The sequence below is a fragment of the Osmia bicornis genome, chromosome 3 (genome assembly GCF_907164935.1).
Source record: "Osmia bicornis bicornis chromosome 3, iOsmBic2.1, whole genome shotgun sequence".
Lineage (NCBI taxonomy): Eukaryota > Metazoa > Arthropoda > Insecta > Hymenoptera > Megachilidae > Osmia > Osmia bicornis.
This window is the reverse complement of record NC_060218.1, coordinates 10548113-10571731: the sequence shown is the minus strand read 5'-3', so window position 1 is coordinate 10571731 and position 23619 is coordinate 10548113. Positions and strand designations below refer to the sequence as shown.

The 23619-nt window shown below is 35.4% G+C and overlaps 2 protein-coding genes across 2 annotated transcripts; one reads left to right on the top strand and one right to left on the bottom strand.

The window, feature by feature from the left end:
• The first annotated feature begins 11224 nt into the window (after nucleotides 1-11224).
• LOC114880200 (xylulose kinase) lies at nucleotides 11225-20515 on the top strand. The gene is made up of 12 exons (XM_029195941.2): nucleotides 11225-12034; nucleotides 13460-13542; nucleotides 13860-14013; nucleotides 14593-14772; nucleotides 15961-16062; nucleotides 16881-17012; nucleotides 17446-17599; nucleotides 18398-18542; nucleotides 18762-19051; nucleotides 19149-19246; nucleotides 19657-19797; nucleotides 19879-20515. Exons 1-12 carry the CDS (start codon nucleotides 11981-11983, stop codon nucleotides 19948-19950), a joined length of 1605 nt encoding a protein of 534 aa, XP_029051774.2. The 5' UTR covers nucleotides 11225-11980; the 3' UTR covers nucleotides 19951-20515.
• Nucleotides 20516-20557: 42 nt separating this feature from the next.
• LOC114880199 (splicing factor 3A subunit 1) lies at nucleotides 20558-23413 on the bottom strand. Its single transcript, XM_029195939.2, has 5 exons — nucleotides 21385-23413; nucleotides 21255-21316; nucleotides 21083-21190; nucleotides 20846-21019; nucleotides 20558-20771 (listed from the first exon to the last, which is right to left on the bottom strand). The coding sequence occupies exons 1-5, from the start codon at nucleotides 23234-23236 to the stop codon at nucleotides 20670-20672; spliced, it is 2298 nt and encodes a 765-aa protein (XP_029051772.1). The 5' UTR covers nucleotides 23237-23413; the 3' UTR covers nucleotides 20558-20669.
• Nucleotides 23414-23619: the final 206 nt, after the last annotated feature.

The following is a 23619-nucleotide window of genomic DNA, read 5'->3' as shown; positions in this document are numbered from 1 at the left end:
CTTATGCCTTCGAGATTAACACTTTTAGGTGACCAACTGATTTCTTAATATAAAAAATATTTTGGCAATTTACTCTATACATAAATAATTTTTTAAGTTATAAATGATCCTTTTTCATTGCAACACGTACAAATTGACTTTTCAATTTGCCATGCCTTGATCCTGCTCGAAGAATCTAAAATAAAGCAAAACTATTAATTGACCCTAAGTCTTCATCATACGATAATTAATCATTGTGATATTTTTCGCTGGACGATCAATAATGAATCGAAATATTTCTCGTTGGATTGGTTCAAGCATGTACAAAGTAAGAACACGATACTTTTCTTCTTTTGGACGAGGCTGCAACCCCCGGCGGCGCCGCTGTCAACGCTCCAAATTCCAACCACGACGACCAGAGCGATCGCCGTCGTTCTTCGAAGCGGCTACTCACGATTCCGCTATAATTCATCTTCCGCGAAGCGCGGAGACGTTTCGGGCTATTCTTGGTCCGGTGGAAGGCTGTCATTCGGGCTGGACCCCCGATGAACCGGGACGACGCTTTGAGACCGCGTGTCAAAATGACCAATCGTCAAAATTTCTGTCTCTTTGCTATCAAGTAATACGAACTTGTTCATCGGCTCGTTTACTCGTGTCTGACGGCTGTTCAACAACCTCTTTTATGAGTTTAACCCAGAATTTCTTCCTAATTGAATGCTCAAAGGTCGGAAGGATGAAAGCAATTATAAAGGACAATAGTTGAATATAAAGAATTTCGAAGGTGAAGTACTCTGAAGAATTAGAATTCAAATTGAATTCAATTAACTAATGATCAATCGACATAAAATTAACAAACTATTTTATTAACATATAATGATATTAATTATTAAGAATGTTGGTCCCTATAATCTTTTAAGTGAATTGATTTTCAAATCCGGTGGAAATAAAAATTTCTTTTTTTGTTACCATTGTTCTTCGTTTTTCGGAATAGTTTAAAGGAATTTTTCAGCAAAATTTTCCGAACTAGACGGACAATTAACGCGACAACTTTCCTCTTCCTGAATAAGATCAAGCCACCTGTCGCTTAACCACGTTTCCACGCGTTTATGGAAATTCGAAAGCATTAACGGCTTCCGTTCGCGAATGGAAAAACCTGGTTGCCCCTTTAGTAGACACGTATCATGCTCACCGAACCGTGTTTAATCGTCTACATCAGTGGCGCCTAACCCTACTTAATTCGTCGTCGTAAAACAAGGTGGGACATTCGTTTTTCCGGTTGCTATTGCTTTTAGAATTCCTTTTCTCCTTCTGTCACAATATTGAGTACATGCTCAATTTATAAGTTTAGTGTAATGTACAGTAGGGGACAAAAATAAGAATAACTACACTTGGTAGTTTATAATAATTGAGTATTTGGGAAATGGTAAAATTTCATCGAGTACATTGTAAGATGTATTAAATTTTTAACAAAATCTGGCGATATTTTATTTGATAAAAAATGTCCTTTTATCAAGTTTCCATCATAATACGTGTATCTATGGGGTGTATGGGGGCTGCGAAGCAGAGGGAAGAAAATGTAACGATATAGGGGCATATTATTCCATTAAGAGTAAAAGAACTAGTAATTATTAACCTAGTAATGGATAACCATGAAATTTTTGCCTTCCCAATAATCAGTCCTTCAATTTTTCCACCCTTCAACAATCAATTTTACCCCACCCTATGCGTGCAATACTTGGAAACATCGGTGTAAAATAAATTCGCACCTGAAACTCGAATCCCATCCAAGAGTCGAAATTTCGCGCGAGTAATAAAACCATTTATTTCCCGTCTATTTCGGTGATCGCTCGACCGAGCACAGTTCACGTCATGCTTCCTGGCCTATTATTTCGACTGGCGTCGCGTTTCTTCCCCTGATGGGGAATCACGAATCCGACTCCGTCGACCTTATATCCGCCACTTTTTGTGCAAGCCGGACGCAAGATCACGTCAGCCGGAAGATTCTACTTTGGGACTGACGCGAAAGCTGTTCGCTTGCTTGCGGTATCGAGCACCTGCAGTCGCACGACACGGCACGGTACGGCGGGGACGAGCACGTTGCGACGGCACTGTGTAAAAGCAGCGACGAGGACGACGTGTCCCGATGGGTGGGAGAGGTATGATGGGACAGGTGCGGCTCGTAACTTCCTGGATAATATCGGCCGGTCCGGACGCGCGACCGGCGCTAACGCTGACGCTTACGTTAGCGGTGGCGCCACTCGGATCCACGCTGTAGGCGCCTGTCCGTCCCGTTCCTCGCGCCTTCCCCTCTGGCTCCGGCACCCTCCTCGCGACCTCGTCCTATCTCTTTCTTACTCACAACGCTCTCTGTCTCGCATGTTTGCCCATCATTTCTCTTTGGCCATAACGCGTACCACTGCCCTCCACTAGCGATGGATGGGAACCGTACTCGAAGAAAACAAATTTAATTTATTTTTTATTACTAGCCTGGAGTAGTTATTGTGCGTTCAGATACAATCCAGTATTCTCTTATTACCTACTGTCTTACTTAGTACGCTTGGGAAAAGGTCTAGGCAATTTCGGTTTTCTAATAAATTTTGTTTTTTATTTAGTAAACATCAGTCTATTCAATATTAAATATTGATATATAGTTGGGGATAAGTTTCCGAATGGCCCTACCAAAATTGAGAACTCAGGTTCGATATACATATAAACTAAATTGATTACCAGAAACCGATTAAAATTGGTTCCAGAGCTGGATGTCTTACCGTTTTTGAGATATCGTGGTAAGAAATTTTTGTACAATTTTGGGACTACGTATGCGCTATTTGATACTGAGCATGCGCTATTCAATACTACGCATGCGCTATTTGATACTGAACATATGTTATTCGATACTTCACATGCACAGAACCTAACCTAACCTTATTTATGTTATTATTTATATTTTCTAATTATTCATTAAAACTTATATTATTTTGTTTCTAAATCACTTTTAATATTAATATCGTCAAAATTAAGATTTTGAGAATTCCTGTTTCCTTTGTAACGTTATTTTCCCTTGAGAAGTCTATTTTGCTCGATATTGCACATTTCCTAATTTTTTATGTAATAATCCCTTTTAAAATTACTCGAAACCAATATCAAGAAAAAAAAATACTAAGTTTACTAAAATACAGACTTTGGAGTGCCAGAATGTTTCCCAACAAAATTCCTATCACTTAAACTTAGAATTGTTTGAATGGTACACATACATGATTACTCCCATCGCTATATTCCACTCTTACGCGTTCCCGTCGTTTCTCAGACAAGTGTATGATGTTGCTAGCAAAACCTGCACCATCTTTATTCATGCATACTGGGTAGTTGACGGGAGGCGAGATGCCGTGGAGAGCACGTATGACCGAGGTGTATGAATACGAAATCGTGCACATCGACACGGAGAATTTAATATTTGAAAGGCCCTGTCGGCTGCATTTGAAGTTTCGATGCCGTTGGAATTATTTAAAGCGACGATTTTAGCAATCTTTTGCACACTGTCAAAAATTCATAAAAATGCACTTTGATAAAAAATTGTTATTTGTAAAATTTTTACAAATAATTCTAACAAAATCAGCACGTTTTTTCTTTTACTAACAATATGGTATATAAAATATCATTAGTAGGTATATGTATATCTTTGTTAAAAATTTATCAAAATTATTGCATTCACTGATATGATCACACTACAGTTATGTTGCGGCGCAAAACTCTTTGATGTCTTTGAAAAAGCCGACAATGAGTGGATTGCATACATTGAATGCAACGAAGATTTTTGCATACACTCGTATGTACCACATACGTCCAGACTAATATAAATTTATTAAATTATACAAAAATTTTTGTTAAACGGAATGTACAATATAAATTTCTATTGGTATTAACCCAACTCGACACTGAAAGTGATAGAGGTGATAAAGAAAATTTGGAATTTGTTACACAGGGTTAAATATAGAAACTAGACGATTATATTCTAATACTGTCGTCTAATATCATTGGTTCGATGGCTACAGAAAATGCATAGCATATTTTCTATTCCATACGACCATCGGATCATACACATTGCATCGCTTTCCTTCAACATCATTTATCAGAATGCGCCTTGTATGCACAAGATGATCGCAACGCAATGTCAATGTTACTGTCGTGATAATGTTGAAGGTTTCGATGCGTATCTACGTACATTCATGCGGAGATCACGGATATAAATAATGCAAAACGTAAATAGTGTCATTTTTATTAGACATGGATGGATACTAATGTTATTTCAATATTATTTCCAAGCATCGTTATTCTTAACCAATCGAAGTTCATCGTTTCGCGATTAAGTATCATTAATTTTATTATCTCTGTGGAATTACGATAAATGAAATTCTGTTTTGAAGGGAAAATATGAAAGTAAAGAGTATTCCTTCTTAAGAGTAATTCGATATTTATTTTATATCGCAAAAAACTATATTTTGCTAAGCGATTGTAAGAAAAATTGAAAGACTGGAAATAAGTAATAATAATATTAGATAATATTTATAATAATATTCATAATGACAGAGATATTTAAAAAGATATTTAAATAGAAATTTAATAAAAATGGCATTTGTAAAATAAAATAAGAAGCAACGTTTATCAGATTTGTTGAGTAAAAATTACTCGTTTCTAAAAAATATGCTCGATGCGTTCTCTTCTGACCACGTGGTTGTCACACTGTGCCGCAATACATACACTGAACTGTCAACATTTCTTACCTGTTGCAATGCCGGGATTCCCCTATTGGTTAACTGACGCGCATGCGTCGTGCCAGAGTTCAAAGTAGAATTTATAATAGCGACTTCCGTAATCTAAAGTTCGTTGCACTAATTGTAAAATCCAATGCAAACGCTCACATGATAAATTCAATGATAGTGCAATATAGTCTATGTTAAAGAAACAAATATTTTAAAGAAAGTTTATATTCGTAAACATAGTTGGTGTTTTTTCAATTTGTATATAGTCATATCCTGCTATTTCCATAACTAATCATGTTTTGTTTAATTAATCAATAATTCTAATAATAACATTTCTTAATACATAGTAAAAATATTTTAAAGAAAACTATTTTCATTTCTTATTTCAATGACGAATTTAAAAGATAAAGGTGCAATGTGTGATTGTTCCCTAAAAGTATCAATTTCAATATCAGAATGATCATTATTATATAATTTAATCCTTTCAAAAATGTCTATGATTATATTTAAAATAAAGGATGAAAAATGGGTAACACGCACGGATTCTTCGAATTGCACCGCGGCGCGGGATATTCAAACGGCGCGCAACCGACGGTACCGTGTACTCGCGATATTGGCTGATCGTGCCACGGTTCCAGCTCGTGAAAATTTGTCAATTGTATCTCACTATCGGAAGACGAATTGGAATAAACAATGAAAGACCGACTGCGTCGATCGTCGAGCGTCGACTGGCCGCTAGCCCGACGACCGCGCAATATGTAGCATAGTGTAGAGAGGACGACTGGAGCCTGTCTGCTCATCCCTGTGGATGTCTGTTGCCTAAGGGCGGCCTCGTCCGGCGCGTATTCACGGCGACAGAGCAACGGCGCGCCAGTAACGTGGCGACGCGGATCTTGACGCCATTTCACCTACATGTATGCGTATGTGTACGTGTCCTACCCCCTTGGCTCGTTTGTGTATCCACCAACCGTACGGGGTAACGAGTGAGCAGGATGAAAGGAACGGGAGGGTACGGGCACGCATGACCAACGAGAACGCCCTGGCAAATCGTATACACGAAGGTTCTTGACCGACTGAAGTCGAACGACTAACCGTATACCAAGACTTTTCTTGCTCCAAACTGGAGATAAACAATGTCATTTGTGCTAGCATCCCAAACCCCATCCCCCTACCGGTCTGATGTTTTAGAGATCAGGCTTCGTCTCTCCCCTGTACAGAGGTGAAGTATGGCAAAATTGACAACCTTCATTACCGTAAACACGAGCTTCTATGCTTAAATTGTTTATGAATGCCATTTGAATGATGAAGATTTCTCGTGGAAATATGGACTCCTATTGTGATTCAGGTTTGGTAGCAAGCTTTCTCTTTCAGTCAATTATTCTGGCATAAATTAATTACTCTGTAAATGGGAAACTATTATTAATGAAAGTGTTATTTCTCTAATCACCCATGTATGAAATCTTAGAAATATTTTATTAGTAACTGATTACTTTAATTTTTCAATATTTTTTGCAAAATATTAATTGTTCACTTATTAAAATTGTATTTGAAACATTTAATTACGTAGCTACTGATAAATGAAATAATTAATTAGCCGGTTGATTTTAATAGATGATACTATACATTGAACAATTTATAGCATTCTACGTATTTATCCTTTCATCCATGCTAACTACGCAGATGAATACTAAGTAAGTGTATGTTTGCTTGTTATGTTAAAAGTCAAACACTATTTCTGTCACGCGCGTGCATTTAAATGTCTTTTTTTTGGACGGCTCGGAACGCGGATAATGATAGCGATGGGGTGAAACGGAATGGCAAGGATCATTAATGTGTCTAATTCCGTAGCATTGGAATGCAACATCATAAATTGTCCGAAATTCGACTGATTCTCGACAAAATTTGCTCGGAAACATATGTTTCTTCACATTTGTTACTGCCAAGGGGAATGAAACGAGCTCGCACCGAAATTGTTCTATAAATAAACAAAGGACTCGAAAAATCTTTATTTCTTATAAATTGCGCTGTTGAACGAGTACATAGATTATAAATATTTCAATTCTGTTAGTAATTATATTTGCAATATTTGGTAGAAATATTTATCAAACTTGGAAATAATGAATGAATATTTCTTCTAATAATAACTGTGAACGTTAATTTGTTAATTTTAGAAATAATACATACTAAATTTAAAATACTATAATTAATAATGACTTATTATGCAGAAAAATATATTTGATACCCACTTTTACCCTACTTTCCCTATCACTATTATTCAAAAGAGTTACAGGTCGTGGAAACTCCACTCGTCACTGATTTCTTGGATCATTACGTTAGCAACAATACCTCCGATTTCAATTTGTTGCCGAGCAATCAAGGAGCGTTAGCGATTCAACTTTACGAGTCGCCCCCTCCTGGTACACAAGGAAACGAAGAAGGAACGTTATAACGTCCTGATATCAATTCTCTTGTAATGACACAATCGTAGCCAGTCAGTCGGATGTTGGTTTCAAGTGTGGGTGGGAAGGTGATGGTGACGATCTAGGTCCGGCTTCGTTCTCCAACTCGTTGTTTATCAAGCTCCCCTTCGCATAACAAGCATCAAAACACTTGGCGCCCCACGCTGGAGCCGTCGTAGTCATCTTCCGCCCCAATGGTCGCTCCTATTTTTCGTGGATACGCGGGGATAGGCGCTGGCATGGGTTAAAACATGGGAACAGGGGGAGGGTGCATCTCTATACATAGAGGCGCCGTCTCTAGCCACCGAAAAAATGAATTATAGTTCTGGACCTGGAACCATCGCGAACTCGATCGTTCGAATCACTCTTAAAATGCATGAAACGTTCAAAAAACACCGTCACATTATAATAATTATTGCTCTGTACTTCATTTACAATTATAGCAAAAACACTTTTAAAATGATATTACTAATGGAATGTCTTGATGGTACCCTATTATATGATATATTAAACATTGTTCCAGATTGTTTTTATTAATTATAATTGTTAATATGAAATTGAATTGTATAGAAAGTTGAAGTTACTTCTGAATTCAGGATCATCCCTTATTAATATTTCCAAGCAAATGGAGGCACTAAATAAAACGAAAATCAAATAAGTCATTTCATAAAAAGAAACAAATATTCACCTGTCCATACATCCACTCTCGAAGCATCGATCTATTTACGATTATCCTCTGCGAAAGCATCCATCGCGAAAGAAGTTTCCGGGGTAAACATCTTTCGAAAACATTTCTTACAAGCTTGATCGATATTACATGAATTCTATAAGAACGATAAAACCAAATGTCATTCGTCGGAACAAACGTTTTACGATCATCCGTTAGCTAACGTAGGGAGAGAGTAACTATAAAGACACACCGGCACCTCGATCGACGTAAATAAATCCTAGATTCATAATTATTTCTAAACAAGAAAACAGGAGGATATGAAGAAGATTCAGCTGACAAACACGAGTCGATGATACAAGGGGTATGGGTAAGGGGTAAAAGGCGTCCCCTGCTTGGCGACCGATGAGCAACGTCCCACCCCCGTCGTGACGATGCCACGATGCCAACAGAAGTATTCTTGCATTGGTCGACGTCGTCGTGGTCGTCGAGAGACATCGTCGTCGTCGTCGTCTTCGTCGTGTCGCGGGTCGGCCAGTGGCGGCGACGGTGTCGGCGACGCTCTACGGTTTGGCGTCGAGGTTAGCGCCGGCCGGTCGCTGGAATCGGCGCCCGGCTGTCTCTTTCTCCCTTTCCCCGTTTCGGCCGTCTGCACGAAAGAGCGGCCCCGTCGTTTCGTCGTCGTCCGTTCGACGGCGACGACGTGGCTCTGCCGGCTGTCGCCAACGCCATCCGCCGCTTCTGCACCACCCTCCTCGCTTTTTTTTTTACCCTGCCACCCTATCGATATATCTATGTATTCGACGACGATGTGTTTAGATAATGAAACTCTACGCTTCCAAAAAATTTGCAGTCGAACCGCATCAACAACCACCGTTCGAGGGTCCTCCTCCGCTGCGCTTTCCCTGCTTCTTCTTGCGCGTTAAACACGCATTCAACTCACTCACAGGTGAACAACGGCCCTTGTCTTTCGCGTTGCTGATGAAAGATTTTTGGAGATTTAGGACTTTCTTTTTCAAAATTGACTTCATTTTTAAGAATTAAGGAAGTAAATATAGAATTAAGATTGAATGAAAAATGAAAATGTAATTTTCATTATGGGTCGTATAGAGGCAAAGGGAGAGAAGGTTGAAAGAAATTCCTTTAAGAAAGAAATTAATCCATTCCTCGCCAAGCACGGACCAGCAAGAAAGCAGCAACGTCTGGAATTCTGCGTCAAGCGTATCCGTAAGACATGCCAAAGTTTCGACGAACTTTATACGACTCCGTGGAATATAAAGTCCTGCATTAAAATAAATTCCTTCCTTCCAGAGCCACTTGATCGATGCTCTAATATCGTCGAAGGAGAATATATCTCGTCTCATAAGAGGTTTAATTTGTAGCGTAATAAAACTGGATCCCCTTCGAATATGCCGAGTTTGAATTGGAATCAGACGGCATAATACTTTCACATTTTACAATAGCCGAGTTACAGCGTAAGCGGAACGTTCTCCATTGGGCTTTCTCGATAATTACATTTCAGGTCCGTGTCGCAGGATCAGAAATCATCGGTGGGTAGGATCGCGATGGAAAAAGAAAAGCTCTGCCAAACGAGAAGTAAGCCGAGCCAGCGAAAGTTTCGCTCGATTGGTTGTGCGTTCGAAGAAGGAACCGGGCGTCCGAAACTGCCCTGTCTCGACGCCGTTGCTGGCGGCTCCCATACGTCCTTTCCTCTGATCTCCTTCCACGTATCCCCCTCGTCTCGGCTCGTCCTGGCGTCCCTTAACCCAAACCATTATCCCGTATACCACGATTATAGGGCAACGGGACCGACAAACAGGCTTGGGCCAGACCCCCTGGCACCCTCGTATCAACCCTCCCTCCTCCTTAACCCTCTTCGTCCGTCGTGTGTACACCAGCGTAGTCGACGACTACGCAAACAAACCCGTGCATCGACTAACATAACTTGACAATCTCCTTCATTCTCATACTTTCGTCCTCTCCTTTTCCTTCTCGATAGACCATCGCACGGTTGCTGCTGCAACTGATTGCACCGTGATGCACCAGACTACCACCCAGTATCGGGCAGCATCGTTACACGCTCGCCCATGGCAGCTCGTTTTCATCTTTCGGAAAAACAACGCCACGGATTACACGAACGATACTTGCCGCAAATTATTATGGTTTTCAGGTTGTTCCTGATAATTGTTTTTCGGACAGAGTATAATGGCCCGGGTTCCGAGGAGCGTTTTATTTTTACGCTACCCCTTGCTGTTCGAAGCCTCTCGGTGAATCCTTGAAAGAGACTATTGGAGGAGGAAATATTACCGAGACGTGATTCATGTCCGTCTGGTGAATGGGTTTCAATCCGATCTAGGGTGGATTTTATTGGATTTGTTAATAGTGGAAGGAATGTATGACTGGTTTTGTTGCATTTGGAGATTTGGAATAATGTTTTATTTGTTATTATTTCTTATTTCTATATTATTTAAATTTTTTATTATAATACAGTTATTTAAAAGAATAGGGTACCATCAGCATACTAAATTACTTGGAAAATTGATAGAGTTCCAAAAATTAATAATTGATTGCTAGAATGAATGAATAATATTCAGAGAAGAAAGTAAAAATAAATAGTGATTTTACTTATTACAATAATAATATTTTAGCAATGAGTATTTTTATTTATGAACCATCTTAATTAATTTTTATGATATTATTTGAATACATTTTATCCATTAATAGTTTAACGCAGTCTTTTAATCGAAACGCTATTTAACACAAATATGTGCAATTTAATCACGTTTCGGTGATTTTTTTTCATGCCAATAGAATGTTGTAGACGCGTCTATGCAGTTTGTGCAGTTATGAGAGAAACCGGTTTAAAAACCTGTATAGCGAATTCTATTAATGCAAAGAAATTTACTTCCATTTCGAACTGTTCAAAAAATATCGAAGTATGCTTGTTTCGAACGACGATTTTGAAATACGAAACCATTGCACAATGCAGCTCATATACAGGGTGTATAATATAAGTAGAAGGTAATGATTTTCAAAATGTATAATAGAATGAATCTTTTTTATTGGCAATATAATTCAATAATTAATAGACGCAAGAAATTAACTTCCTTATTGATGCTACTAAAATGATTTATTATACTTATACTTTTAACAGTATCATGAATACTGATACGGACATTTTAACAGTATTAATTAGTGAAGATTAATTATTGAAGAACTCGTCAAAATTTTCATGTTATGCTTAATGAAATTATTTGGAAATATTTTGGAGAATTTTTTCCGAAAATGAACATATAAAAATTTGATTTGCATTAAATGATATTTTCAATTTATTTTTAATTTAAAAATCGAACAATGCCTGTTGTTCTATTGTTCAATTTATGATCTACTAAATTTCTTCTATTTCGAAGCTCTAATTATTCTAATTCGATTGCATTGTACAGAAAGGAACATTCCATTGTATATACAATAATAACCGCAATAAATGTTGCGTAAAGAAGATAGAGAAACACATTAATTAGCGTTTCTTATTTTATATTCAGAGTGTAACAAAGTAACAACCGCTATAAGTCATTCAATTATCCTGTGAGAAATTCACAGGTGAGCTAGGCAGGTATCATAAAACACCTCCACCACAGATCAGCCGGTAAAGAAATTCAATGCTCTCCAAGCGAAAATCCGTATCGACGGAAACTTAACCTCACTATCGTGGAACGTCAGACGTTCATTTGGTCGCACGAAATGTCATGGGAATGTCGTAAAGGACAAATAACGTTAACTAAACCGACTTTCGTAGTTCGTTAATCTGTCTTACGCAACGCACAGAGTTATATTATTAATAATAACGATAAGATTACTCCCGTTTAGTCTCGTTGCGTCGCGTAATGAACGCGAAACAGCGCGTAACGATGCCTCCTCGACTTGTGCTGAGAACGAGCGTAGACAACGTACGGACTAGAACGTTCATACATTAGTTTCTTGTGAATCAAAGCAGTGTGCGGTCACACGGTGTAGTGAACGCGTTATTCAAACCTATCTATTTCATTGATAATTCACCAGGTTGTACTCGTTTCACTATTTCATCTCGTTTTGTGACAGTTTACGATTATTGAAACATGGGTACCGCTTCAAACGCGACATACTTAGGGCTCGATCTCAGCACGCAGCAGGTAAATCCTTAAAAATTTGTGATCTGCTTCTCATAACGAGTTGCTGTACATTTCCATTTAATGAATAATCTCTGTCGAACATCACGTATTCTTCTTGGGCAAAAAAACTGATGGTTGACATGAGTCATAGGTGACAGCTTGACCAACTCCATTTCTCTCGCTCTTACTTTTCTCTCCACTATTCATTTCTGTGTTTCATTTTTATTGTACTGGTTTTAGAACTTCACGTTCTATTTAGAAATAATTAATATAGTCGTAAGATAAGTTATAAAAAGTATTTGTTATTCTGAAGAGTAGTTTTCTTTTGCATCTTTATGATGCTACCTTACTGGCTTCTACTGCACATCACTCACTGCGCATGCGCTTAGTAACGCGCGTTTCTTTCGAACTTACAAAAGTGTTTTTGAATGGAATATATTATTTAAAATTAAAAAGAACATACTTTAATTGTTATTACGCAAAACTTCTGTTTGTTTTCAAAGATTAAATGATTTTAATTGCAGAACAATATAACATAACGAACTATGTAGTTATATATTTAAACTTAATTATCTTTTTATTTCGCATAATCAATTTTAAATTACTTATATTTTCAACTTTTAAATATTTATCTCTACAGACATATATTAGCAACATTTTTTCTTAAAATTTTAATCACACAACACATTTAATTGATTATATATAAATCCGTTTTTTTAATAAATTAAAAAGGTAATCAATGCCATTTTGGGTTTTTCATATAACTTGTAGTGATAAATTTACTGCAATTTACCTTTGTATTCGAAGAGACATGTAAATACGGTACAGTTTATTAGAGTGATACATAAGCTCATCTTCGTTAATAGATAATTGTGTTTTGCAGTGTGACGTGCGTGCACTGGGTCATAATTATCTAACAGGATGATAACATTACGATAAAAGAGTGTACTTCTCCGTAAAGAAAAACGCGGAACACTAAAATACCAGTCGAAAAGATAATTAAAATTGCCTAACACTTGCGTGTGTTTTTCACTTAGAAAACAAAGTATTAAAACAAATATCAATAATTACAAATATGAACTAGATAATTAATTTTTGTGTTATCATTAATATTGTTTAATTATTTCTCTCTTGATAATACACACTGGTATTGTACACTAACAATTATGTATATTTTTCACTGTATCAAACATAAATGATTTCTTATTAAGTAACTGATATAGAACTGCATGTTTGTGATCGTGAAATAGTTGTTTATATATTCGCACGATAAGCTCGAAGGCATCGCATTGAATTTCAGATTCAATTTTATCGCCTTCAATTTATATAGAGTAGCGTAATTAATTAACTACTTTCCTGTAGAATGAAAGATTTTTGTTTTTCGCAAAGCAAAGGCAACTTGGAACATGAGACAAAAAAGTGATTAACAAATATTTTTGGCCGTAGTTGAAAGCGGTAGTCGTTGATAATAATCTCGCCGTTCTCCACGAAACCAGTGTACAATTCGACAATGATCTGCCAGAATTTAGGTATGTTTTATAGTTGTTTTATGTTTGTGCATGTAATATTAATTTTTTTCAAGTCTATAACATATTGTTATTTATTAAAAAAAATTCTTCCTAGCCAGATTAATCTTTTGACATTTAATATTCGACCAAAACATGTTCTTTTTGGTTCAAGACAGTATTCAAATTCAAGACAAAAAAACTATTAGTAAAATTAATTAATAAAATTGCTATATTTTGGCCGAATATTTACATTTATTATTTTTAAAAACAAATTTGAACGAATCTCTGACACGAAATCTCGATCATTTCGTGATCAATTATACATTACATGATTTTAGAACGTACGGAGGAGTCATTCAAAAAAAGGAAGAGCAACACGTGGTGGTGGCTCCCACCTTGATGTGGGTTAAGGCCCTAGACATGATACTCGATAAATTGCGAGTGTGTGGTGTCGATTTTAGTAAAGTGGCTGCTATTTCAGGATGTGCACAGGTAAAAAAATACTTCATACGGGTAAATTATACGATTAAAACATCACAGATACTTACTTTAACAATTCCTTATTTTCTTATGAAAATATTCAAACATTCCTCTGGAACCCCATTTTTAAACCTTTTCACGTCGATTTATGTTACAAAAATAAAAATTTTCACCTTTTAATAGGTATTATTAGAAATTCCAATTAGAAATACTAATTAGAAATTATCAATAACGGAAATAATAAATAAGATTTAAAAAAAAAATACTATTAGAACCTCATGGATTCGAACCTTGAAATATAAGATTTGAAGTCCCTAGCTCAGGAGTATATTAATACTTTTTTAATCCGTTCCATATAATGCTGACAAACAGCAAAAATGTTAATTCTTGTTTTATTGTAAACGAAACTGAAAAGAAGATATAAAAAATCTAATCAGAAGAAAGTTCCTTTTGTCTCAATCAATATGTGTACGTCTATCAAAGACAGTTTCGCAATACTCGACCTCTATGAAGACGAACATTTTACTGAGCTTGAAAAAAAAGAAAATACACACATAAATGATAACGTTATCTTTATTCATTATTATATAGCAACATGGCACAGTTTACTGGGGCAAGGGCAGTCGAAATCATTTGCAACAATTGGATCCTGCAAAATTCTTACACGAACAGCTCCTTGCCTCTTTCTCGGTGGCACAGTCACCTGTGTGGATGGATTCTAGCACCACTAAGGAATGCAATGTTTTGGAAGAAATCGTGGGCGGTCCTAAAGTATGTCTTTTTATTTTGTAAAAATTATATTCAAGTTTATTTCATTCATAAAACGGAACTCTGTGTTTTTATAAAATGATATTTGCAAGCATGCTCCTTTTTTCCTTATTTTTATCTGTACAGTCAGACTATTAAAAATGATGTTTAATTAGGTACCTATGTTCAGTTAATTGAGCATTTAATTAACAATATACTTTTGATATAATTAACGAAATATTCATTTTATTTTCAATACATTATAATATGTGATTAGTCTAAAAATTTTGATATTATTCTTTTGTTTTTGTTTTTTTAAATATATAATTACTGAAATATTATATTTTATAAGAAAAGTGCGATGATTGCATTCAAAAAAATATAACATGATTTGAGTTTACTGGATATTTTCTATAAATTTTTCCATTTTTTTACCATAAAAAGGTACCCTGAAGTGTACAAAGACTATCTTATACGTTTAATCAAGAATTTTTCAATAATAATCGCGTGCTGTTCCTCAAGAATCTTCAAACGTAATTTCCATGAATATTCATCCGTGGCGAAGAATTAATTTGCAATTTACATTCGTTGCAAGTCTCGCCAGTATAGTCGTTATCATAGTTTCCGATCTTATTGGCACAAGACATTTTTTAAAAATTCTCGTTGATGTTCAGCAAAAGAAGAGAAGAAAAAAGGAATGCGTAAAAAGGTACCGTTTCCACGGTTTCTTGATTATTTTTGGAATTATTTGGATTCAATGTCGCACCAACTCAACTTTTTCCCAATAATTTATCAAGCATTTTATTGATGTTGTTGCTGAGCATCGACAACGGAATTGCTGATAATTAGTTTTCCAGAATACTAATCATCGTGACTTCATACTTTGATTTAAAATCAATTTATCGAAGTTATAAACAATAGCAAATATTTTGGAGAACATGTTTTGAAAATTCATGATATATGCAGGATATAATTATTATTTTACCGATTGTTATTTCAGAGAATTTAATGCAAGAAAATTTTACTTGAGGTATTTTCAATATAAGGAAATGGTACTTTGAGAAAATTTCGCTCTACTTTTTCCACGATTACAATACTACGAATTGCATCACGCTATTTTCAATACAATCGTACTAATTCATGATTAACTCGCACACTAATTAACACAGTAATCGGTTGTTCTTAATGCGATATCTCTGGTATTGATTACAGAAATTAGCAGAGATAACGGGATCTCGGGCGTACGAGAGATTCTCAGGACCTCAGATAGCGAAGATAGCTCGCAGGAGACCGGAAGCTTACAACAATACCGAGGTAGGTACATGTTCGCAAAGCACAAAATACACGTTTGTTCGTTTGTACTTAATTTCAATTGAGGCATTTAGAACTAAAGGGATGCCAGTTATTAAAAAATTTCTTAAAATGTCACTTGCTTCCCTTTGGTTTGGAATGCTTTAATCCTCTGTAAGCACAGGACGGTAATTACTTTAGAAATTGAATAGAAATTGAATCGTGAACTAACGTGCCTGATAAGAACGATTACTGTTGCCTGTTTGAACTGTTCTCTTTAATAGATACCGTGTTGCTCGATGTCACTCTATTTAGGTCGTTCTTATTACGATTATAGAAATACTACTGCCATTAAACGGATAATACTGTGCAAACGTTAGAATGTGGCTCAAATACGAATAATAATTTGTACAATTAGCTATTGTATTTTTGAGATATTTAAATTATCCTTATTGGTAGAACTATTTATAATAAATTTTGAAATTAAATGAATTATAGTATACTCATAAAAATGGAAGAAATGGTTGTAAATTATATAAATGTAAGCGGTTAATATATGATGTTTCACAGGCTTTAATACAAATCTTTTAAAAATGCAATAATGAGAATTTATTTGAATTCAAGATAATTATACTACAGTGTTGAAAAAAAAAATTAACACTTTTTGTTTTGAGGAATAATTTTAGCATAATTTTACATTCCAGTTTACAAAGGTATTAATTATCCATTAATATTGTAATACTGAACGAAATATGATTATGTATTCTTATTAAGAAACATTTAGAAAAGATTCCATAGTCGTTTCCTTTATTAAAATTTTTTTTTTTTCTTATATCTTTCAGCGAATCTCTTTAATTAGCAGTTTTTTGGCTTCCTTATTCTTGGGCGACTTTGCGCCTATTGATTGGTCCGATGGATCTGGAATGAACTTGTTAAATATTCATACGAAAGACTGGGATGACGTATTACTGGAGGTAATATATCATTGATAATATATCATTGACTAGTAATTAATCATGTACCATTTCATATACTATTTTACTATTAATGATTATTATTAATTTATGACGTATATAGACCATTTAGAATTATTTTCATTTTAAGATGTACAAATCTTTCTAATTTTCATTTTCTAAATTTGCAATTTTGATAAAATATCTGAAGATCAAAATATTTAATCACATAATTTAATTATTGATTTTATTGATTATATCAACAAAAGTAAGGATGACTTCCTAAAATTCTTATTGGATCTTTCTAAGTTTCTTTACTCATCCCTTTTTTTATTTTGAAATATGATTTTAATTTTCAGAAGGTTCAAATAAATTTGACCTATGTCTTAAAATTAAAAAGATCCTTATCTAAATAATTTATTTAATATCTATGATTGAATTGCTATTTGCTCAGGCTTGCGCTTCAGGTTTGAGAGAAAAACTAGGTAAACCTGTTTTCTCGTGCACCGATATCGGCCCAATTTCATCCTATTTCGTAGAAAGATTCGGCTTCGACGAGGCATGCAGGATAATTGCGTTCACGGGCGACAATTCTGGTTCTCTAATAGGTAAGTAACACTATCGTTAATTCTACGGTTTCGGTATCAACATTCTCTTCGAAGCCACAGTATTAATTTATACTCACTATTTCGCCTTCTGACGACAACTTTTGATTCTGTCCGTTCGATCTCTCATGAATATTCATGTAAATACGGTATCCAATTTGCCCTGTGCACGGACTTTCGCTCCCATGACCAATGATTAATGAGATTTATCATTTAAACTATGATTTGCGATAAGTTAAAAATTAATTTGGTTACACTTAATCCTTTTTTAACTAAGACTTTTGGCGTAGTTTGGTTGCGGCCAGGGTGAGTCTAGCTCCCCTCAAAAATGTGGATCGACCCCCTCATCATTCTAAAATTTTAAAATTCTAAAATTCCAAAGTTCTAAATATCTGAAATTCTATTTCGTCTAATTATTATACTATTTATCAAATACCAATTTATGTAATGATCTATAAATCCATAAATATATTAAAAATAAAAATATTTTACAGAAATCTTCGAGCACATAATATAGCAACATCAGCGAAAATGAATCTTTCGTAAATCTTCCACATTAGAACATAAAAATGCTAATTACCAATGAACCGGTTTCTCTCATGCTAACGTCGCCTACCAGTAAAAAGTATTTTAACAAATTGTAACAAGTTTAATGGTATATAAAATATGTCGTAATTCAATTTGAACAAGATTACACTTCAAAACATATTAACATATTTCATATAAGATTTGTCATAAGTCATGTTGCTATTTAATTGATATACTTCAATTGTAGTAAAATGTTAATTTATTGATGTACAGGGATGAGATTGAAAGAAGGAGATATCGCTTGCAGTTTAGGAACGAGCGATACTCTGTTTTTATGGTTGAACAAACCAAAAACTGTCTTGGAAGGACACGTATTTTCTAATCCACTTAATGAAGATGCTTACATGGCATTGCTTTGGTAAATATACTCTATTTTAATTATTATCAACTTCGTTTTACTGAAATTTTGTCATTCAACCATTTGTTTTTGTCATCTCCTTTAATAAAGAAACATTTTCCATTATTAAATGAAGCTCTCAAACATTCTATTAATAGTCTTTCTTTAATAATATTTCTAAGGACCATAAAATTGCAGTAATAATTTAGTAATAACGATGCACTGATTATAAATTTTCAGCTTTAAAAATGGATCTCTAACTCGCGAACGAATACGAGACACCGCAGCACAGGGATCTTGGCAGATCTTTAACGAATTATTAGAAAGCACACCACGGGGTAATTTCGGAAATCTAGCCTTGTACTTCGATGCACAAGAAATTTTGCCGTTTGTCATTGGTGATCACAGATTCAATAAAGCGAATGATGAAATTTCTCGGTATAGTTCAAAAGAGGTTGAAGTGAGAGCTTTAATCGAGGGTCAATTTGTCGCGAAAAGAGCTAATGCTGAGGACTTTGGTTTCGTTATTGGTAAGAAGAAACTTTTGTAATATCTATGAAACAGTCAAGAATTAGCACATCTATTTTTATTTATATTACACATCTATATTATTAATATTGTTCACAGGGCCTAATACACGTGTTATTGCAACAGGGGGTGCATCTACAAACAAAGCCATACTGCAAGTACTTTCCGATGTTTTCAATTCTCCAGTTTATATATCGGTAATAATTTGCATCATTTATTTTTTAAATGAAACATAATTTATATTCCATTTATTAACTTGAACCTTGCCTTATTTTTTATAATTTTAATCGTGTGTAGGGATGATTGATTCATCCCCATAAAATTGTAATACAAATTTTTCAATTGATTTCTTCCATAAAGATTGTGTAGTTACTTTTAGGGTTACTTCCACCCCCTAACAAAATTTTCCATAGGAAGAAAAAAATACCTATTGTTTATTTTTTTGGTCTATTATAATATATTATAATAATTATTCAAATCAATACCGAAGATTTAAGTATACCTTCCTTGTTAATAATGACTTTAGGTTTTACCTTTTTTAAGATTTTTCGCAATCTATGCTTATTTGTGTTCGATAGGTATTTGTTTAATTCTTTGTATTTAACAGGAAATAGCCAATTCAGCTATGATGGGCGCAGCCTATCAAGCAAAACACGGTTTGTTACGAAACGAATGCAACTTTGATGAAATAACGCGTTGCTTGCCAGAACCAAAGCTAGTGTGCCATCCTTACGATGACGCGGAATCAGTAAGTTTTATAACATAAAAACCTGTGTTCATTTTCTTAAACAAAATAATTCTTCTAAACAATATATCTTTATATTTTTAGATATATAAATTAATGGTTGCACGGTATCGGAAAATAATAGAACAAATTAAAAAGAAAACAAATACAAAATGAAGTACGTAAATAGGTAATATACATATGTATACATGTTAAGATGAAAGCATTTAAAACAGAGGCCTTTCCAATGCATAATATTAATTTAAAAAGGGAATAGGAATTCTTGCATTTAATGCATTTCATAATTCGATGATATTCTTAGACTTTTGTACAACTTTTAGAAGCTTTTACATACTAAAATTTGAATTTTAATGAATTAATTCAGGAGCTTAGAGATACTCGCATAGAACATTATTTAGTTCTCTTTGAAGGAACAGATTTTTAAGGATCGTTGCAATGAAAGTAGATTTTTATCGCTGAAAAAAGATATAAACACTAAGTGTTCATATATTTTACAACTGCTCTTTTATTAGATAAGTCTAGTTAACTATAAATCGCTAATGCCTTACTGATTAAAGTACAAGGTAACCTAAGTGCAATTTTTAAAATGATAACTGAGCTTATAAATTAAAATGTAATTTTGTATTTGTATATTTATAAATTTTATTATATTATACATTATTAATTTATTAAATGCTAACTTATTACAATCACGAATAATAAAAGATGGCATTTCATTTAATTCAAGGTGTGTTTTATTAACCTCAAAAAATTGTAACACCGATTGTTGATTGTTGGTAACATATCTATTTAATTTTTCAGAATAAAGAAAATTGGTTTCTTCGTACAGGTTATGTAAAATGTTTAAAATACATTTAATTACAGATTTATCCATTTTACTTTTTCCTACCACCTCTTTCCTTTGGAAATAGATTGATTACGTTACCGGATGTTAAGTTATAATATGCAAGGGTATTATTATCTTTGAAGAACATCCCCTAAAACACACGTAGCAAACTTGTTAATATTAAATGTACAATTATAATTAAAAAATATATAATTTATATCTTACCTCGTATTGCAATTTTTGTTTACCAGGAGGCATACCAGTTTGTTCATGAATAAGGGCTTTCATTGTTGATACAGTATCACTTAATTGCAAGGTGATATTCAATGTCTGACCGTTCAATTTCCATTCTGCCTTCTCCGTCATCATCGGCACGGCTATACTCAACTGAACAGGACCCTAACAAAGTAAACAGCAATTTGTTAATAGACAAGAATCTAAAAATTGTGATATACAACATACCTTATTTCTAGCTAAGAACTGTTGTTCAGGTATTAACGAATCTTCGGTTCTTAATTTCTTAGCTTGAGGTTCTTCTTCCATGGGTTCATTAGGATGTTTCATTCCCATCTGAAAAAGAAATAAAATAGATATTAATTAAAGAGCTACTTTTAATTAATCAAACTATACTTACAGCAGATCCCATTGGTGGTTGCATAGGCGGTGGTGTTGGCATAAACGGCGACATTGCCGGTGCTAAAAAATCAAACAGAAATATCAATACCAATAAAATAAAAGGCAAGAGAAAAACTATTATAGCCTACTCATAAGCGGCGGTGGCCGAATTGGTGGCATAGGAGCCATCATCATCATAGGTGCTTGTGGCATCATTGGCTGTGGAATACCCATAGTAGGCATACTCATGGTCGGCGGTGGCGGTGGTTGCGTTGGAACCGGTACTGGTTTTGGCGCCGGTGGTTTAGGTGGTGCTTTCAAAGTAGCCTGAGGTTTCGAAGCAGCCGCAGCCATGTGCGATAGTTCAGCTGCACGATTGGCGGGTTTCGGTCCGATCTTTTCTTTCTCTTCATCCGGAAGAAGTCCCTTGACTTTGTGTATCTGGTGAATCTGTTCTTCCAGAGTAATGTTTGCTCTTGCAGCCCTGGTTGCTGCTTCCACACTCGACGTATGTCCGTCCCACGTGACTTTATCATCTTTCTTCTTATCTTCTTCCCCGATCTTTTTACCAATAGCGGTTTCCTCATCACCGACACCAAAAATATCGGTACGCCTTTCGGCAAGCTGTTTCAAACTGGCTTCGATGGCTGTACCAGGGGCAAATACTGTTTCTTGAGCCAGTTTATCCAGATGCTTATCTCTCTGTTCAACCCATCGTGGATCCAATAAACCAATTCGCATGTGCTCTTGCACCTTACTCGCTGGTATACGTTCTCCAGTAATTGGAGATATCAGATATTCATCAGGTGGAACAGGACGAACAATTTTGTTACCATGTTGCTTAGGATCATATCCTTTCTTCACAACAACGTTTCCTGGCGTGGGAGGTAATGGCGGTGGCTGCATATTATTATCACGCGGTTTAGATTCTTTAGCCTTATGGGTATCACCCGGTGGTGATACATCATCTTCGTCGCTCGAATCCTCCTCCATGTCTTGTACTTGATTGTTATCCTTTGCACGGTCTTTTTCTCCTTCCGTTCGGTTCTGCATTTCATCATCCCCTTCGCTGTCTATTTGCATCTCTACATCTTCACCTTCTTCTATTCTCTCCTGCATTAGTACTCGAGCACCAACTTCGTCGGGTGTTGTTGGTGCTGGGAAATTACCAACTTCGAATTGTTGGTAATCGACGGTTTCGACCACAACAAAATCGTGCCAGTCAATTTGTGCGTAAGCAACTCTTTCGCGTTCTAGCTCTTCCTCCTCTTTGCGCCTTTGAGCTTCTTGGTACTTTAACCATTCAGCGCGATACTTAACTTGCTCTAAAATTTTGTCCATGTTAAAGGCTTCATCACGAAGTCGTGGTAGTAGGTCTTTGGGAGGAATTAATACCTTAGTGTATTGTTCTAAAAGCTTCGTGAAGTATTGAAACAAAGAGTGCTGAGGACGTAAGAAATCAAATTGAAAATTTCTTTGTTCTCTGTTCATCAAGTTAGTTAAAAATTGCCGACCATTACGAGCTACAAACTGAGCTGTTAACTTTACAATATCCAAATCCAAAGCTGAAATAGAAGGAGGATCAGCAATGAATTCAAATTCTGCAGGTGGATCTTTTGGAACAAACGGTTGCTCCACTTGTTTTAAAATTTCTTGCTGTTTTTGGTGAGCTGCAAGATTAACTGCTTTTCCTGGTCCTAATCCTATTGCTGGTTCTTGACCCTTTCCTTCTTTAAATTCTTTTACTTTATGCTGGTAGTACGCATGATATGGATCACCAAAATTTAAAAAATTAAACTTTGGATTACCCAGTTCATTTTGTCTAATCCTTGATTCAAATTCTGGTCCATTTCTAGCCACAAAACTGGCTGTTTTGTCAACAATGTTTCTAACCTCCGGTGGAGGGTAAATAATGCCCACAATCGGCTGAGAAGAAGGTGCATTATTTTCTTCGGTTTCGGTTGCAGGCGGTTGTAAAACCGCAACTTCTTGTGCAGGCATACTGCTTAATATTACTTTAATCGCTTAATATTATATTACTGTTAATATTCCTTGTAATTCATTGTAAACTAAATTCTATTTCATAAACGTAACACAAACGCCAATTCACATTGCTTCCCACTGTGCAGCAGATGTATTCAATCATAGTGTCCGTTCGTCTAGTGAAAAAGCACTAACGGGGAAGGTGCCCCTACCACCGGATCACGTGCGAGCGCGCAGCCATTATGCCTTGTTCGCATGAAAAATACCTTTCTATTTTAGGAGAAAATAAATTTTTTGAAATAAATGCTTAATCGGAGAAGTGAGGCGGTTCATTCCTCAACGAGTAAAATATATAACCAGCACCATTAAAAACTTGGTTGTCAAAATAATTAATCGCGTCG

Coding starts and splice junctions, on each gene's coding strand:
- LOC114880200 (XM_029195941.2), top strand. CDS start 11,981: ATGGGTACCGCTTCAAACGCGACATACTTAGGGCTCGATCTCAGCACG. Junction 14,014..14,592: donor CTATTTCAGGATGTGCACAG/GTAAAAAAATAC, acceptor ATTATTATATAG/CAACATGGCACAGTTTACTG. Junction 19,052..19,148: donor GGACTTTGGTTTCGTTATTG/GTAAGAAGAAAC, acceptor TATTGTTCACAG/GGCCTAATACACGTGTTATT.
- LOC114880199 (XM_029195939.2), bottom strand. CDS start 23,236: ATGCCTGCACAAGAAGTTGCGGTTTTACAACCGCCTGCAACCGAAACC. Junction 21,020..21,082: donor AGTTCTTAGCTAGAAATAAG/GTATGTTGTATA, acceptor TTACTTTGTTAG/GGTCCTGTTCAGTTGAGTAT. Junction 20,772..20,845: donor AACAAAAATTGCAATACGAG/GTAAGATATAAA, acceptor CGTGTGTTTTAG/GGGATGTTCTTCAAAGATAA.